The 17,009-nt window shown below is 45.3% G+C and overlaps 3 protein-coding genes across 15 annotated transcripts in view; 2 read left to right on the top strand and 1 right to left on the bottom strand.

Annotated features, from left to right (window-relative positions):
* The window catches only part of znf608 (zinc finger protein 608), a 29,319-nt gene that overhangs the window by 8,838 nt on the left and 3,472 nt on the right, over window positions 1-17,009 (bottom strand). For 7 of the 13 annotated variants that reach the window (XM_085909181.1, XM_085909186.1, XM_085909188.1 and 4 more), the window contains 8 exons: window positions 16,287-16,453; window positions 15,562-15,636; window positions 12,135-12,321; window positions 12,015-12,055; window positions 11,813-11,891; window positions 11,089-11,677; window positions 10,626-11,019; window positions 10,021-10,183 (listed from right to left, as the gene is read on the bottom strand). The gene's annotated coding sequence lies outside the window, so the exon portion shown is untranslated. Of the gene's footprint in view, window positions 1-10,020; window positions 10,184-10,625; window positions 11,020-11,088; window positions 11,678-11,812; window positions 11,892-12,014; window positions 12,056-12,134; window positions 12,322-15,419; window positions 15,637-16,286; window positions 16,454-17,009 lie in introns of those variants that run through there. The other 6 variants (XM_085909180.1, XM_085909179.1, XM_085909183.1 and 3 more) reach the window with 6 other exon arrangements.
* Window positions 3,465-7,406, top strand: gramd2b (GRAM domain containing 2B). The gene is made up of 13 exons (XM_085909289.1): window positions 3,465-3,791; window positions 3,905-4,066; window positions 4,140-4,227; window positions 4,336-4,405; window positions 4,492-4,595; window positions 4,718-4,813; window positions 4,883-4,954; window positions 5,420-5,509; window positions 5,584-5,695; window positions 5,991-6,204; window positions 6,296-6,400; window positions 6,606-6,687; window positions 7,213-7,406. Exons 1-13 carry the CDS (start codon window positions 3,691-3,693, stop codon window positions 7,252-7,254), a joined length of 1,338 nt encoding a protein of 445 aa, XP_085765415.1. The 5' UTR covers window positions 3,465-3,690; the 3' UTR covers window positions 7,255-7,406.
* Window positions 9,518-16,635, top strand: slc12a2l (solute carrier family 12 member 2-like). The gene is made up of 25 exons (XM_085909368.1): window positions 9,518-9,892; window positions 10,051-10,173; window positions 10,246-10,321; window positions 10,394-10,489; window positions 10,612-10,751; window positions 10,842-11,061; window positions 11,202-11,329; window positions 11,409-11,493; window positions 11,557-11,708; window positions 12,142-12,249; window positions 12,794-12,917; window positions 13,016-13,117; window positions 13,273-13,428; window positions 13,524-13,623; window positions 13,704-13,815; window positions 13,896-14,036; window positions 14,123-14,229; window positions 14,295-14,374; window positions 14,840-14,977; window positions 15,160-15,273; window positions 15,397-15,508; window positions 15,585-15,671; window positions 15,780-15,915; window positions 15,994-16,061; window positions 16,322-16,635. Exons 1-25 carry the CDS (start codon window positions 9,518-9,520, stop codon window positions 16,455-16,457), a joined length of 3,216 nt encoding a protein of 1,071 aa, XP_085765494.1. The 3' UTR covers window positions 16,458-16,635.

Raw genomic sequence — 17,009 nt, 5'->3', positions numbered from 1 at the left:
CTACCACCCAATTCTGATTCCTGACACAATCATCTGTCACAACATAACACAACCACAATGAAAACACGACAAAATCGCACAATCATAACAATGAAACCACAACACGATTGTAGCATGACACTGCACAAGTGTATAAACACCACAAGACAAGAAAATTATAAAACAGTCAAAACACAACGCAGCAGCTGGAAACACACAAACATGGAGTGAACACACACAAAGACACATACATTTGACACACACTCATAAAAAGGACAATGGACACACAACTTGCTACTGGACACATACATTGAAGACAGATACAAAGTTATACTGGACACACATGCGCACGCTCCCATAGCCAGTGAACACAACACACAAAAAGTCCTCCTGTTGTCATTTTCTGCTGTTATGTTGTGACTTGACATTCCCGCCACGCATTTTCCTCCATCTTTGCTTGCTTAGTCAATGAATGAAAGAATGCCATTCCTTCTCTAGTGCACATCCACAGATATTATTTTTTTTCCCTCCTCCTTCTTCTTATCCTTGGTCGTTGGCTATGCGTGACGTCACGTGTATGTCAAGTGAGTCAAACAATAAGATGATGAGGGGGACCCAGCCTCCTCTTCCAGACAAAGAATGCACGTGCAAACAACAATAGCACATCATCATCGTCGTCATCATCATGTGATGAAGAGGAACCTTCACCTCCTTCGTGGCCTTCACACCCTTCGCAAGCAGATTAGCTGTCATGCACTTAACTACTCGCGCCTTCGCTCATTACCAACCGTGTGAGCTCCTCCTCGGTGCTTCTTAACCGCGTGGGTGACGTCGTCATGCGGATGTCTGAGCGCCGAAAAGCCGCAATCTAGCGCTCACAGTTGCGGACGATGGACGACGGATGGCGTCGTGCAGGTGCGAGGCGTCCTGACGTGCTGCTTCGCCTTTTCCCCCCTCCTCTTTCTTCTTCGTATGTGCATCCCCCCCCCCCCCCCCCCCCCAGACGCGCTGAGAGCAGCGCGCTCGCTCGGCCAAGGAGGGAGATGCGAGGAACCAAGGACGACGAAGAGTCGGAGGCACAGGAGATCCCTCATCAGCGGGTTTCTTCTAATTGCTCACTACACATCTTTTATCTGTCTACACTGGTTCTCTCTCTGTCTCTCTGTCTCTCTGTCTCTCTCTCTCCCAATTAACTCATTAACTATTCGTACTCGCACTGCCTATCTATACTACTATCCAATTTAGTTGTATATCAATACGTCAATACTATTGAGCTTACTCGCTAGCAGTTAGGGCTACTTATCCGAACTACGTATTTCTATCCATTTACTAATTGGTCAGCTTTATTTAACAAATTTGTCCAGTTTTATCTGCACGAGATTTTTGTATTGGTCAATCTTGGTTCTTGATCACATTCATTATTATGAGGTGTTATAATATGACAGTAATACGACAGTAATATAATAAAGCATATTTGCATAAAGTTCACATATGTGATATTTTCCTGATAAATTTAGTACTGAATAAATCCATTATTATTATTATTCTATGCATTTCTTTTTGTACAGGTGACTGACTGAAGCACAATCATGTTTTCTGTCGTTTGCCACTGGGGGTCGCTGCGGTGTAATTAATTGGTGGGCACGGCTAGGAGGTCAGCAGCCAGAGGCGTTTGAGGTAGATTCTGCCTGGCAAAGGTCATGTGAGGGTTATCGGTGTTTAAGTCTGTTTGTCTTGAATTGTTCAATAAAGATTGTTTTTCAAAAAGCAAAAGAAAAAAGGTCATGTGTCAGTCAGCTTGTCCGTGGTGTTTACCCTAAAGTTGGCTACAATAAAATAAAACTACAGGTCACTTAATTAGCTACATTATCAAATCACATCAATATAAAGAGGAAAAATATGATAAAGAAAAGCATATTTATATAATGACAAAACTAAGTAAAAACTAACAAATTTTATACGACAAAACTATGTGCAAATCATCTCATCGTCCAACACAGTAGTAGTCCAAAATGTAAAACTAGCTTTAAAACTTTAAAACTAGCTGAAGTGTTTTTGTGTAGCTGTCAATGACTAACTGACTGCTGATAAGACAAGTGGGACAGGAAGAGAATGATGATGTACATGTTGACCTTTTCATCACATCAACATTAAACATAACAAACATTCACTTGGGTAGTAAGTTTGTCGGTGAGTTACATAACTATTTGCTTGGTTTAATAGTAAGTTATTAGTTTATATGGTATAATTATTCATTCAGTTACTAACTAAATTTGTATGTTGGTTGGGTTCTTTCGTCAGCCATTCCGTTATTCTTGTACGTTACATTGTCCTGTTCCAAAATTGGTTCTTCAGTTTGTTAGTCAGTCATTGAGTAAGTTACTTTGTGCAGTCAAGTAAATGTCATTGGTGGCAAATCCAAGTCCAGAAAGTTAAAAACCCTCCACAGTTTGTAGTGTGTTTTTTTTTTTTTTTTTTACTATCTGGACCTGGATTTGGCAACTCTGTGGGGCAGTAATTTACCAAATCCAGAAGACGTACAGAAAAAAAGACTTTCTTTTGCTTTTAGCACCACCTAGAGGACTGGAGTGGAAAACACTGGAGCGTCTTTCTTTGTTTGTCTGGGAAAATGGTGGCGTGTTGACTTTTGACTCTGACAAACATTTCACTCTGGACTTTGACACACAAACAAATAACTGTAGTGTGTGCGTGTGTGTATGTTGTTGGAGGCGGGTTTTACAACATGTCTGTTAATGATGATCAACTTCTAACTACATTTTTTGGGAGGGCAGGCATCATTCTAAATCTATTTTTAACGATAAGAAAAGTGTCAATAGAAGTTAAGACCGGTTCAAAATAGTAAATAGCTTGTTAAAGCTCAGTGATACTACTACTGCTTCCTTTTGAACAAACACATACCCATAAAAATGCTGCCTTCCAATTTGGCTTAAAAACTGGACCAAACTAGACTGTTGGGTCAATTTGACTCAATTTCTTTTGTACAAAACAACCCAAGAAATCGGGTTGTTTTTTGGCAAAACTTCCTGGGTCGGTCCAATTTTCACCACAGCACTTTTAAGGATGTGTAAAGTGTGCTGAACGATAACCGCTAATGTTTTCTTTGCTTGTAAATTTGTGATTTCCTATTGGAATGTTTCCTGTTACTTGTTGTTGATATGTTCAATAAGCAAACAAAGACAAACAAAAAAAGTGCATATACACACACAGCACACACACACACCTATGGCGGCATCATATGACACCTCACTCGCCTGTCGTGGGATCGTATGATGCACACACACACACACACACACACACACACACACACACACACACACACACACACACACACACACACACACACACACACACACACACACACACACACACACACACACACACACACACACACACACACACACACACACACACACACACACACACGTGGGATCATATGACCTCCTGCTGGCTCTCCTGAGTAGCGGTTTGAAAAATTATTTTGATCCTCTATTTCGTCAAAAGTAGCCGCCATGCCAAACACGCAATTGGGTCGAAGGTTGACCCCAAACAAATACCCCCCTCCCTCCAAACAAACACACACACATACACAAACGTTCAGTGGCGTGATTGGGCGGGGGAGGGTGGCAAGCCAGCAAGCAGGTGAAGGAGTGCGTGTGGCGTTGAGTTTTGGGGGCCACTCTTGTCCAAGACATGACTGACACCGGCAGGCCGCTGGAGGAAGACGACAGCAGCGGAACCGGCGCAGGAACGTACATACGTGACCTCAACAAAGACAACCACCCGATTGGCAGGTCAGAGCATCATCTCCATCTTTACCGAGTATTGTTTGTAGAACATTGTTTCAGAAGCTTGGTTTCAATAAAAAAAAAAAAAAGTGAAGTAGATGACAATGTGCTTTGTTCAGTCCAAAGTTTGACATGTCATCCGAGGCGCGTCAAAGAAGCCCACCGATACTCGATGAACATCTGCAGAGCTGCGAGACCGAACACCAACAAATAAATCAACATCAGCTTCAACAACAACAAAATTCCAACCGACAACATCGGAATACATCGCCGCTGGTCAGGTAAACAACTACATTGAGCAAAAAACAAAACAAACAGAATACATACTGTTGCGTGTGTGTGTGTGTGTGCTAGGTCCAAGACGTTTGACGCGTCTGAACTGACTCCCGTGAAAAACGAGCTGCACTCCAAGCTGGAGAGGAAGAAATCTCACTACAGTCAGGTCGCAAAGACAACTTGAATTACAAACGTTCAAACTCCTTTTTGTTCCCTTCGACGGTCGAGCTACCGCGCGCGCTTGAATAGGATTGCACAATTTGTTGTCTTGCAGCTGTCCAAGGGCAACTGTCAATACCATAAAATCTTCAAGGAGATCAGCAAAGACGAGCAACTCGGGCAAAGTCAGTTCAACTTTGCGTTTGTTTCCATTGGCGAATGTCAAGCTGGCAGAATTACGGAACAAATTGTGTTGTCGTTCCGTCTTCAGGTTACACGTGCGCGCTACAGAAGGACATCTTGTACCAGGGTCGCATGTTCGTCTCCGACCACTGGATCTGCTTCCACTCCAAAGTCTTTGGGAAAGACACCAAGGTTCAAAAATTCCATTGCTGCTGAGAACTGAAAAAAATCTAACACGGTTCATACTGTTGTTTTTGAGATTCTTGGGTCACCTTGTTTCAAAATGTCGTCTTGTCATCTATCACTTTGGCCAGATCGCCATCCCGGTCATCTCGGTCACCCACGTCAAGAAGACCAAGACGGCCCTCCTGGTGCCCAACGCTGTGGTGATTGCCACAGCAAACGATAGAGTAAGGCGGAGCAAATCACCATCACCGACGTTCCGTGTCGGACAAACTGTGACTTCATCTTCTTTACAGTATCTCTTTGTGTCCTTCCTGGCCCGCGACAACACCTACAAGTTCCTCATGTCCGTCTGTCTTCACTTGGAGGTGAGTTTTCCAAGTCGTGATATTGATGCTAACCAATCGTCCTCTACCGAGAAATCGTCAACGCTTCCGCTGTAGTCGGAACGCGTGAGGCGTCTGCTGGAAATGAAGTTGCTAATTGAGATGAAGTGCCTTTGATGGAAAATGAGATTCATCAACATCGAGAAGTGGCTAATTGAGTTGCTTAATGGATTGTGAAATGGATCTCCTGCGCTTATGTTAGCTAGCGAGCTAGCCATTAGGTTTGGCTAAATGACCCAAAGACAAAATCAATTGCAATGATTCAGTTCATGATGAGAAAATTCTGAAGCAAATATTAAATGGAAAAAAAAAATACTCGTAAAGATGCCAACCTGAGTGGGAGTGGTCACTCCTGATGGCACTCACAAGGCCACACCCCTTAAAGGCACAAGTCAGCAGACAAACGTGGGTGAGACTCCAATTCATTGCTAATGTGTGCTGATAAAGGAGAAGAGTCCGTGCAACAGCCCCATTCCGTCTTCACCCCAAATCACCTTCCGAGGTCGGACATCGCCTCGCACGCAGCGTTTCCCACTGGTCAGCAGCACACGCACACACAAAAACAACTCACACGCAAGCCTTCCCGTTTGACCAGGCTTCATATCCGTCAGAGTTTCCACGCTGACTTTGCCGACCTGAACGGAACGCTGCGGCAGCGTAGGCAAGACACGGAGGAAAGCAGCACTTCCGATTCCCAGACGCCAGATGACGACAAAGTGGCAGGTATCTTGGCCAATCCACAAACCACAACATCCCATAATCATACAATTCCCAGCAGAATTCCTGTCAATAATCTTATTATAATGCCATCAAAATTCCACGGGAAAGTCTTGTCACGCTTCTAATCATATTTCAATCAGATTCACATCCCAACAGCAATCCTGCCATGATTCCATCACAGTTCTTCTCAAACTACTCTTTCATCCGATATGATTCCCTACTGAGAAACAATTCCCGTCAGAAAATCCTTCTGGCTGGATTTCCCTCCATGATTCCCATCTCTTCTTGCACCTTGCAGACTTTCCCGTTCCTCCCTTCCTGGAAGCATTGAAGTGCAGTGATGTCTCTCCACTTCCTGAACATCAGCACCAAGTAAAGAACCTTCTTCATTCCAAACTTTCCAAGATTCCCAAGCAGGAAAGCAAGCAGCATGGTTTGGAAGTGAAGCGAGAGGATGCCAGAAGTGGACAAACGATCTCCCTCAACACTCTCCTGTGTGTTTACCTCTTTTTGTGAGTATCTGTGTGTGTGTGTGTTTCACTCCCAAAAACTATACAACATTCTGACACACAGTCATGCATGTGTGTGTGCGTGTGTGCGTAGAGTATGCATTTTGATGCTGTCATCGTGCTTCCTGACCGTCAAGATGCTTTCCTTGGAGCATCGACTGGCGACACTCGGCCCTGTCACGGAATTGGCTCAACCGGAGTGAGTTCACATGATTAGCGGCCAGCTAGCTTTAGCATGATGAAAACGTCTCAATGCACCCATTGATTTCCCAGCACTGGTCTATTTCATGATTTTTTTTTTTAAATATCTGCTGTATAAGCCACGTTATCATATTGCTGGTATTAGAAGAATTTGCATCTCGCATATTAGCATATTGATGGTATTTTTTTTTCCTTTCCTGCAGCGACTTCCTGCAAAATAGCGATGATGTCAACAGGGAACTTTTCTCTGAACTTCTGAGCCTCAACCTCAAGAAGTTGGAGAAGGTCTGAACTTGGAACCAACCAATCAGCTTTCACCCACAATGTGATATGACTTTGAGACCGATTGAACACAATTGGCAACTAATGACGACAAAGTGAAACCAAACACCAGCTCACGCTCATGAATATTTTATAGATAGTTGATCCGCTGGTCAACATAAACTATTCAACGTCAGCTAGAAGCTAGCTACAATAGTCGGTTGGTGGTTTAAAATAGATGGCTAGTAACTAGCTACTGAAGCATATTGGCAGTGCAGAGAAGATGGACTAGCCACATTAGCATTTTGTTTCATATTTGAAGGACAAGCAGCTCGAAGCTAGCCACATTAGGATTTTGTTTTATAATTAAAGGACTAACATTTTTAACATTTTTACAAGATGCAACAGGTTGATTAGTTGATAGTTTAGAATAGACAAACTAGCAGCCAGCTCAATTAGCATGCTGTACTGTACTTTGGACTAGCTGGACTAGCATGTAAAGCTACAATGGCATATGGGTGTAAAAGCTTGTGTCTTGTTGTGTTTCAGGTGCAGAAGAATCTTCAAAGACTTTTGGATGAAGCCGTCTGATAATTTTTTAACTCTGTAAATATCTACATAATGTAATACTATAAAAATATGTACAGCACTGGAAAGATTAAGAGACCAGTATAATTTGTTTTAAAATGAATGAATCGTGCAATGTGCTTGTCATATGTCACTTAAAAGGATTGAGTGATGTCTTGAGTGAGTCTTCCTATTGCTGATGTCATTTTCAGATCTTTTCACCATGATGTCATACAATTAGTCAAAAACCCTAACCCTGAGTGGTACTGCACCCCCATTCCACTCATTTCTACATGGGTAAATTTTTTCTACCACAACCTTTGAATCCAATCCACTCAGAACCAACGTCAACGCCTCCATTTTCGCTTCCGTGGATGTACGACACGCCGTTTATGCAAAATGGCAGCCAAAATGGCCGTCCTTTAGCTCCACCCACATTTAGTCCAATCTGGGGGCTTCACTCAGGGGCAATTCATAATAAATCAATGGAGCCCTGCTTCCGAACCCCGGGGTACACCTGGGTCTGAATCAGGATTATTGAGGACCATTCTAGAGCATTTGTCCTCATTCAAAAGTGGGTCACCAGCTAATGTTAGGACACACACACAAAGAAAACTTGATTGGTCACAAGCTAACGGTCACCAGGCAATGGTAAAGCATCTGTAGCAAAAAAAAAACCATTCACTGTCACACATCTGGACAATTTCAGACTGTCAGGTCCTCACACAGGAGATTTGGACCCAGAACCTCCTGGCATGCTAGCCACTTACATAACTACAGTGCTGCAAAAAGAAATAATCCAGGTTAACCGAGAAAAATTGAAGATGATGTCGTGTGTGTGTGTGATTCTGCTTGACCACTTGGGAGAAAGCAGTTGTTGTTCTCATGCTAATGCAAGCACGCTCGCACACACAAGGAAAACGTCACTGGCAGAACAATTAGTTGTCTATGTTACAGATGTCTCATGTACAACTCAAGATGTAGATTGAATGTTATTTGGTTTGTACAAATGTAATCTTTAATGATCATATTCAACTTTAGCTTCAACAAAACATTGATCCAATTTTAAAGGCCTTTTGTGTGTATGCTAACTGTTGGTATGCTAATGTCCAGCAAGCAAGGTTGCTTCATAAAGAAAACAAGAGAGAAGCTCAAATGCACATGAGCAAGATAGCAAAGTGCGATAAAGTGTGATTTGAACACTGACATCTTTCATTTGGTGCATTCATGCTCATCTGGGATGTCGCAGTAAAGGGAATGAGGGAGGCTGGGCTGGGCTGGGGTGATGGACGACAAACAATAGAGCACTTGACAGTGACGGCACAGCATGTGACCCGCAGAGTCATAATATAGGCGGAACATTGAAAGATATATTCTCATACACATTAAAACAATATATATATTATTTTTATGAGTATTTTTTGGTAGACATTTGTAAATTAAAAAAATCATAAATGTGTTGTATTTTTGGACTTTTTATTATTTTTATGATTGAAATTAGTTTTGTTTTTTAAGAAATACACTATCTTCATTTTAGCTGATAACAATAATGGCTTTAGTACATGTTTTATAAAATTAACTTTTTGAAAATCTGTCTTTTAATAGGACATTCATAAAATGAGGATATTATTTGGATTTTAGGACATTTTCAAAATACACAGTTTTTAGAATTGCCTTATTTTTAATATTAGAACTCTTTCGAGGCCATTTTGACAATTCAAATTGGTTTTTTTCTGGTTGAAAGCCAAACGCAGATGAGCACGGAATTTTCAATTGTTTTCCATTCGCATTGAGCTGGCCACCACGGCCGTCGGCGGGCATGTGGAGGTGGGGAGGCCGAGGTGGGGGTCTTTGCGGAGGGGGTCACGGATGACAAAAGGCCACTTGAAGCCAAGTCAAGTGTATTCTGCTTGTGTCGCACTCAAACTGACAGCGGACAAGCTTCATCACGAATTTCTGAACGGGGAACTTGCTGGGATCTATCGCATCTATCCTCGCGTGGGAATCTTAAGCAAGGTGGGAAAAAAAATACATGTATGTGTGTGTGTATATGTATGTGTATATATATATATATTTTTTTTTCTTTTGAGGATGCGACATTTTATCTGGCAAAGTAGGACTTGATTGGCACTGAATGAGAAATTTTTAAAAAATGCAGTTTGCAAAATGTAGATTTGTGACGTCATTGCTTGATTGTTCTTATTTCCGTCTTTATTTGTAGGGTCAGTTCTGACATCAGTAGATGCCGGCGTCGCAGTGGGATTTTTCCGCTCGCTAATTTGTCGGAATGTCAGGACGCAACTCGGAGCCCGCCGAGAGCCGCTTCCACGTGGACCTGGTCCACGAGGATGAGTCGCGGGGCCGCTTCAGGGTGGGCTTTGGTGACCCCGGCGCGTTGGGAAGCGCCGCCGACATCGGGCTCCCGCCGGATGTTTTCCTGGAGCCCGACGCACCGCGAAGCGACTCGGTCAGCCTACACTCGACGGGCACCGGACAGACGCAAGTGTCGGATACGCATTCCAACACGTACTACATGAGGACGTTCGGACATAACACGGTAGACGCCGTGCCCAACATCGACTTCTACCGCCACTCGGACGCTACGCTGGGCGAGAAGATGAACAGACCTTCACTGGCTGAACTTCACGACCAACTCGACAAGGTGAGCACCAGAAAATGCCACGGCAAATCATACCTTTGACGTCATAAAAAATATATGGATGGATATTGTCTGACCTTGCCCACACACGTCCACGCAAACACACATAAGTTCCGTGGTCACTTTGGTACCTGTGATGACGGTCTGCTGGCGTTGGTCAGGACCCACTGGAGGACGGGCTGGCCAACGGGGAGGAGCCGTCGGCAGCCGAGGACGGGGCGGCCCGGGCGGCCAAGGAGACCAAAGGAGCCGCCATCAAGTTTGGTTGGGTCAAAGGAGTCCTGGTGAGATCATCTGCAGAATAAGACGCATGTCAGTTGCCTTAAAGTTCAAGAGTCATGGGCGATTGGTTGTAGGTGCGATGCATGCTGAACATCTGGGGCGTGATGCTCTTCATCCGGATGTCGTGGATCGTGGGACAGGCCGGCATTGGTACACCGTCGCTTGCGCTCGTTTGGCATGTAACGCGCATGCGCGCTCCAATGACGTGGACGTTTGCCGCAGGACTGACCGTAGCCATTGTCCTAATGGCCACGGTGGTGACCACCATCACGGGTCTATCTACCTCCGCCATCACCACCAACGGCTTCGTACGAGGAGGTGAGTGACGCGTTCCTCGGACCTTCACTATCGCAGTTAAATCGTGCGATAAAGTAGACAACCGATTATGTCCCTAATTGTTGCTGGTGCATCGGCCAAACTCGGCAAGTATGTGTTTCTAGGTGGGGCTTACTACCTGATCTCCAGGAGCTTGGGTCCAGAGTTCGGGGGTTCCATCGGTCTCATCTTTGCATTCGCAAACGCAGTGGCAGTGGCCATGTATGTGGTGGGCTTCGCCGAGACAGTGGTGGAGATGCTCAACGTGAGGAAGGCCTCCGCAGGTTGACGTCCTTTTTGGTTGCGCCGGCGACAATTCTTCTTCTCCGTCTTCCTCGGTCGGGTCGGTCTCCAGGACGTGGACGCCTTGATGACGGACGAGCTGAACGACATTCGCATCGTGGGCGCGCTGACTGTCATACTGCTGCTGGGCATCTCGGTGGCCGGGATGGAGTGGGAGGCCAAGGCTCAGATTGTCCTGCTGCTCATCCTGCTGGCCGCCATCGCAAATTACTTTGTCGGAAGTCTCATACCTGACCAGGAAAAGAAGGCCAAAGGATTCTTTGGATATCAAAGTCAGGCAAATATCAATGTTTTTTTACCGTCCGATTTTGAAAGTGTCGAGACGCTCTGTGAGATGATCACCATTGTTATTTCCTCCCTCGATGTTGAAGACTGGACTGAACTTGTCTGAAATTGGTTGTCAACTCCGCAGCGGCTATATTTGTGGAAAACCTGGGTCCAGACTTCCGGGATGATGAGACCTTCTTCTCCGTCTTTGCCATCTTCTTCCCGGCAGCCACGGGAATCCTAGCGGGAGCCAACATCTCCGGGGATCTTAGCGTACGATTTTACTATTTAATGACAAGATGGTGACTCCCGATACATTTCCAATCATTTGCGTGGTGTCCATCTTTCGAAGGACCCCCAGTCTGCCATCCCCAAAGGAACGCTACTCGCCATCCTCATCACGGGCCTGACCTACGTGGGCGTGGCCATCTCTGCAGGTTAGTGGCATCGTCATCCTCTCGCCGATACGCCGAGCAACGCGTTGGGCGGTGATCCTTCAGGCTCGTGCATGGTGAGAGACGCTACGGGCGACGTCAACGACACGCTGAGCGACACCATCAACTGCACTGATGCCGCCGCTTGCACGCTGGGCTACGACTTCTCCATCTGCAAAGAGGGAGGCTGCCAGTACGGCCTCATGAATGACTTCCAGGTAAAGCCGTCAAGACATCAGTGTGTGTGTGTGTGTGTGTGTGTGTGTGTGTGTGTGTGTGTGTGTGTGTGTGTGTGTGTGTGTGTGTGTGTGTAAGTGCGTACTTGGGGACAATTGTGTCACTGTTGTTGTTGTTGTGAGTCACAAGCTTCTTGCATGAATGGACACATTGTTGATGGACTCCTACGCACACACAGAATTTCAAAATTTCAGTTTGGTCGTCTGAGATGAAGAGCAATGATTTGATTCAGACACGTGTCTGTAAAGTGATTTCAGAGATTCGTTTCTAAATAGATGAAGATATACCTTTGTCACGTCCGAACTTCAAGAATATTCACTGTGGCTGACTGAAAAACAAGTGATGGAAGATCAAAGTTTTGTCTCCTTACCATCTGATTGTTATCGTAGCAGCAACATGATTTTTACCTTGCAGGCAATGAGTCTGGCATCGGCTTTTGGGCCTCTCATCACGGCGGGAATTTTCTCGGCCACCCTGTCGTCCGCTCTGGCCTCGCTGGTCAGTGCTCCAAAAGTCTTCCAGGTAGGAAAAACACAGCGAAAAACTGTTGAAGCATCTTGGCCAATAGTGTCCATCTCGCCCCACCACTTGCTACTTTGGAAAAAAAACAACAAAATAAATATTTGTAAATATAATGCAAACTACTTTGAAATGAGCTGAAAATGTGTTATCTTCATCTTTACTGCCACATGGGTGACATATTTCTGTCTTGGAGGCAAAACAATTCTGAGTCACTGGCGGAGCTAGAGGGTGGGGGCTGCAGGGCCACTGCCCCCTCCCAAAAAATATGCCCCCCCTCCCCAAGTGCAAGGCCAGAGACAGGACCCCCTGCGATATCCTTGGCCATAACAAGGACAAATCTACCAGCCGCCACTGTAAATTTGGATAAAATGGCTTCCAATCAAGAATGACATTTGAATTTTTGATTGTATCTTAGATTACTGATAAGAATGTAAATGACAAAAATATATACATATCTATGTCAAAACAAATTGAAGGGGTAGTAGAATCAAACAAGAGAGTAAATGTGTATAATTGTACGGTGTGTGTGTGTGTGTGTGCTCAGGCTCTTTGCAAGGACAACATCTACCCAGGCTTGGGAGTCTTCGCCAAAGGTTACGGCAAGAACAATGAGCCTCTGCGCGGCTACGTGTTAACCTTCTGCATCGGCCTCGCCTTTATCCTCATCGGTGGGCAACCGACATCACATGCGCTAGAGATCTATAGCTGTTGATAACAACGGTGAAAAAAAAAAAAAAGAGCAGGGTTCATTTTCTTTTCCTCTTAGCCGAATTGAACATCATCGCTCCAATCATCTCCAATTTCTTCCTGGCGTCCTACGCGCTAATCAACTTCTCCGTCTTCCACGCCTCGCTGGCCAACTCTCCAGGTAAGCTTGACTCATTAGTAGAAAGTCGTTTGATTATTTATCCGATTTTCGACACTGAGACGTTTAGGCAATGTCAGCTAGATTGAATACGTGCTCAACTGGCTGGCTCGCATTGTTCCGTATCAAGGCCAACGTTTTGCCCTACATCATCACAGGGTGGCGTCCCAGCTTCAAGTACTACAACATGTGGGTATCCCTGATGGGCGCCATCTTGTGCTGCGTCGTGATGTTTGTCATCAACTGGTGGGCAGCGCTGGTCACGCTGCTCATTGTCCTGGCGCTCTACATCTACGTCAGCTACAAGAAGCCCGGTGAGCGTCAAACCTCACATGCATCTACTCTTGCCAGCCTCTGACCAATGTCTTCTTCTCGTCCATCTGGTCACGCCCGCCTGCACGTGCGCAAGACGTCAATTGGGGATCATCCACTCAGGCTCTCATCTATAACCAGGCTCTCACGCAGTGTCTCAACCTGACTGGAGTGGAGGACCATGTCAAGAACTTCAGGTGAGCTCAAAGCGGGTCGCAACACAGAATCGTTAGTTCGGATCTCCGACTTGACGCTCGATGGCACGACATTCATTTAGGCCTCAGTGTTTGGTCCTGACCGGGTATCCCAGCTCTCGGCCCGCTCTTCTGCAGCTGGTCCATTCCTTCACCAAGAACGTGGGCCTGATGGTGTGCGGACACGTCAGAATCGTACGTACGCGCTTCAACGTACGCTCTCTGTGTCGCGTCACGCCCTCATAAGTGCCACGTGTCCGCATGTGGGTTTGCAGGCGTGTCGGCGTGCCAACGCAAAAGAAGCGTCTCAGGAGCATGCGCGCTGTCAGCGTTGGCTCAACAAGAAGCGCATCAAAGCTTTCTACGCTCCGGTCTTCTCCGACACGCTCAGGCATGGCGTGCACTTCCTCCTGCAGGTAACGCCGACGCTCCTTAGCCTTCCTCATTGTGTCATCGAATGATTAAACGGATTGAGTGACGACGTCGGTGTCTCCTGGTCCAGTCAGTGGGCCTGGGCCGCTTGAAACCCAACACACTGGTGCTGGGCTTCAAGAACAACTGGATGGAGGGTCACATGAACGACGTGGAGACGTACATCAACATCATCCAGTAAGGAATGCTTTTGTCTTTGTCTTCTTCACCTTGGCTGATGCGTCATGGGCGTTATCCCGCAGTGACGCCTTTGACCTGCAGTTTGGTATGGTGATCCTAAGGCTTCCTGAGGGATTGGACGTCTCTCACATCCAGGGACAAGGTCAGTGGCACCCATAACTCTGTTGCTAACCAAATCGGCAGCACCGACCAATTTCCAGACCCTTCATCAAGCGATCTCAGAGTCTCTTCTTTCACGCTAGAGATCCGTGTCGACGTTATCAATCGGTCCCAGAGTCTCTGCTGTGGCAGATTTTCATGCAGGTGTCATCAAGCAATCCCAGAATCATCACGGAGAAATCATTTGATGATCTCAGAAGACATGGCCAGATCATCTCAGAGCGTTTCTTGGCAAACAGTCGATCCACTCGATCTCAGGCCCATCTCATGTGGACTGGCACATCCTAAAGATATCACCAGCTGGCCCATTCAAGAGCCATACGGACATCCTCGGTTGTTCCCAGTCCCGACTGGCGTGTGACACTCTCAAAGACGGCAGACGCCAGTCCCAGAGTGTGCGCTTGTTTGGAGTCGTCCAGCGTGTGAGCTTTTTATGTGTTTCCTGCAGACGAGCTGTCTTGTTCCAATGACAAGCCTCCGGTCAGCAAGGACACCCCGGTGACCGTCACTTTGACCAAAGACTCGGATTCAGACTCGAGTCCGTCCAAGACTGCTAGCAACCAGAGCAGCCCGCTCATCATCAGAGGTTATTGACCCATTATTATTATTATTATTATCATCACTATGATATCTTAACGTCCTGATAATCAGATTAATATTTTTTCCAGATACTCACAAATTGAATTTCTATGCAGTCAGATTAAGTAAAATCATGTTTACTGAACAAATCAAACTGGTCAATCCATCTATCTTTGTGTGCATGTGAAGATGGTAAAGCTGCTCTGAGTACAAGTGATCAACGCCTCCTTGAATCCAGTCAGCAGTTCAAGAAGAAACAAGGGAAAGGCACCATCGACGTCTGGTGGCTTTTTGATGACGGAGGTCATTTTCTTTTTCAATTTTGCAAACCAACATTTTACAAGGGTTCTGCATGAAAGACTCTAGACTGTGGTGCTACGTAAAAAAAAATGTCTCGTTGTATGTGTGTGTGTGTGTGTGTTTAAGGGTTAACACTGCTGCTTCCCTACCTGCTGACCAACCGGAGCAAATGGGCCGACTGCCGCATTCGAGTCTTCATCGGAGGAAAGATCAACCGCATCGACCACGACAGACGCATGTCAGCCACGCACTCGTGCCTCAAATACCTCAGAGGAAAAAAAGTACACTAACGTGTGCGTGTGTGCTGTACACAGGATGGCGACGCTGCTCAGCAGGTTCCGCATCGACTTCTCCGACATCAACGTTCTAGGAGATATCAACACCAAACCCAAGAAACACAAGTAAGTTGCCATGAACACGCAGCATCTTCACTCAAGATATCACGCTCATTTTGAACGGCAAAAGAAACACAAGTAACAAAAGGTGAACCCGTGTGTGTGTGTGTATAGCAAGTTGTGGTTCAAGGCAATGGTGGAGCCGTATAGGTTGAAGGAGGAGGACATGGACCAGGAGGCGGCCGAGCGTCTGAAAGCCGAGCAGCCCTGGAGGATCACCGACAACGAGCTGGAGCTCTACAAGGCCAAGGTGATGTCGAGCGCGTTTGCAATACGCGTGATGTGTGGCGCCGTTTTTGACAATAACGTCGGCCGCGTTTGTGTTCAGAGCAATCGGCAGATCCGACTCAACGAGCTCCTCAAGGAACACTCCAGTGACGCCAAGCTCATTGTCATGTGAGAAAACACATCTTCACCACTTGACTTGTTATTGTCATTATTAAAACTAACAGGAAAAAATATCTCGGAGGAAAAGTTTTTTTTTCCTAAAAAAAAAAAAAGAGCATAAATGACAGACTAAAAATAACTTCTTATCTCGATAAATTCCATCCGTTTAGATTCTTATACATCTCAGTACTTTTCAGTCATTATGATTGTGACTGTAATTGCAATTTTGCATACCCAAAAAAAGTGTCCGCTTCTTTGTGATTGGTCAGGACGATGCCATTGGCGAGGAAGGGCGTGGTTTCTAGCGCCCTCTACATGTGCTGGCTGGAAACGCTGTCCAAGGAACTTCCTCCTCTTCTGCTGGTGCGAGGAAACCACCAAAGCGTCCTCACCTTCTACTCCTAACACGCACACAAGAGCAATAAAATCACACTTTTACTTTAGCGACACTTGCTGTGTTTCTGTCGACCTTTTAAAAAATATATGTGTTATCAAATTGTCATAACACACTGATCAAATGTACATTTAACGGTTTGTTTACGTGTATAAAAGTTGTATTGATACAGAGAAAGAACGTGTCCGTCGCCATGTTATTTTTGCTTTTACGTGAATAAACTATTAAGGTGGCCGACACAATGTCTAGTTGTCGAATCTTTTAAGTACATCTTTTAAACATTCGACTCGTGCTACATAAATAATTCCATTAAACTTTTTCTCGTGAACTCTCATTCCTCCCATAACATTATTTTGATTGACAAACCAATTACAATTGCAATGCAATTCTTATAAAACTCACCATACCGTCCAAAACCCAGTTAATGACGATGCATTCACGTCTCGTCGTACAATAACACCAAATTTACAACTTTCGACTTTCCCCCCACGCATATATATTCAATCTAGTATTTTTGTAGGAAATTGACGTTTCCTAATGGCAAAAAATATATCAAATTATAT

This window comes from Syngnathus leptorhynchus, chromosome 4 (assembly GCF_054491065.1).
Source record: "Syngnathus leptorhynchus isolate UIUO chromosome 4, UIUO_Slep, whole genome shotgun sequence".
Lineage (NCBI taxonomy): Eukaryota > Metazoa > Chordata > Actinopteri > Syngnathiformes > Syngnathidae > Syngnathus > Syngnathus leptorhynchus.
Note: the sequence above shows the minus strand (reverse complement) of the source record. Positions and strands in the feature narration are given on the sequence as shown.

Excerpts from the sequence above, each read along its gene's own strand:
- slc12a2l (XM_085909368.1), top strand. The coding sequence starts at position 9,518 with ATGTCAGGACGCAACTCGGAGCCCGCCGAGAGCCGCTTCCACGTGGAC. Across the intron at positions 10,322-10,393 it reads CGTGGGACAGGCCGGCATTG|GACTGACCGTAGCCATTGTC; the intron begins GTACACCGTCGC and ends CGTTTGCCGCAG. Across the intron at positions 11,062-11,201 it reads AGGATTCTTTGGATATCAAA|CGGCTATATTTGTGGAAAAC; the intron begins GTCAGGCAAATA and ends TCAACTCCGCAG.
- gramd2b (XM_085909289.1), top strand. The coding sequence starts at position 3,691 with ATGACTGACACCGGCAGGCCGCTGGAGGAAGACGACAGCAGCGGAACC. Across the intron at positions 6,205-6,295 it reads CTGTGTGTTTACCTCTTTTT|AGTATGCATTTTGATGCTGT; the intron begins GTGAGTATCTGT and ends GTGTGTGCGTAG. Across the intron at positions 6,401-6,605 it reads ACGGAATTGGCTCAACCGGA|CGACTTCCTGCAAAATAGCG; the intron begins GTGAGTTCACAT and ends CCTTTCCTGCAG.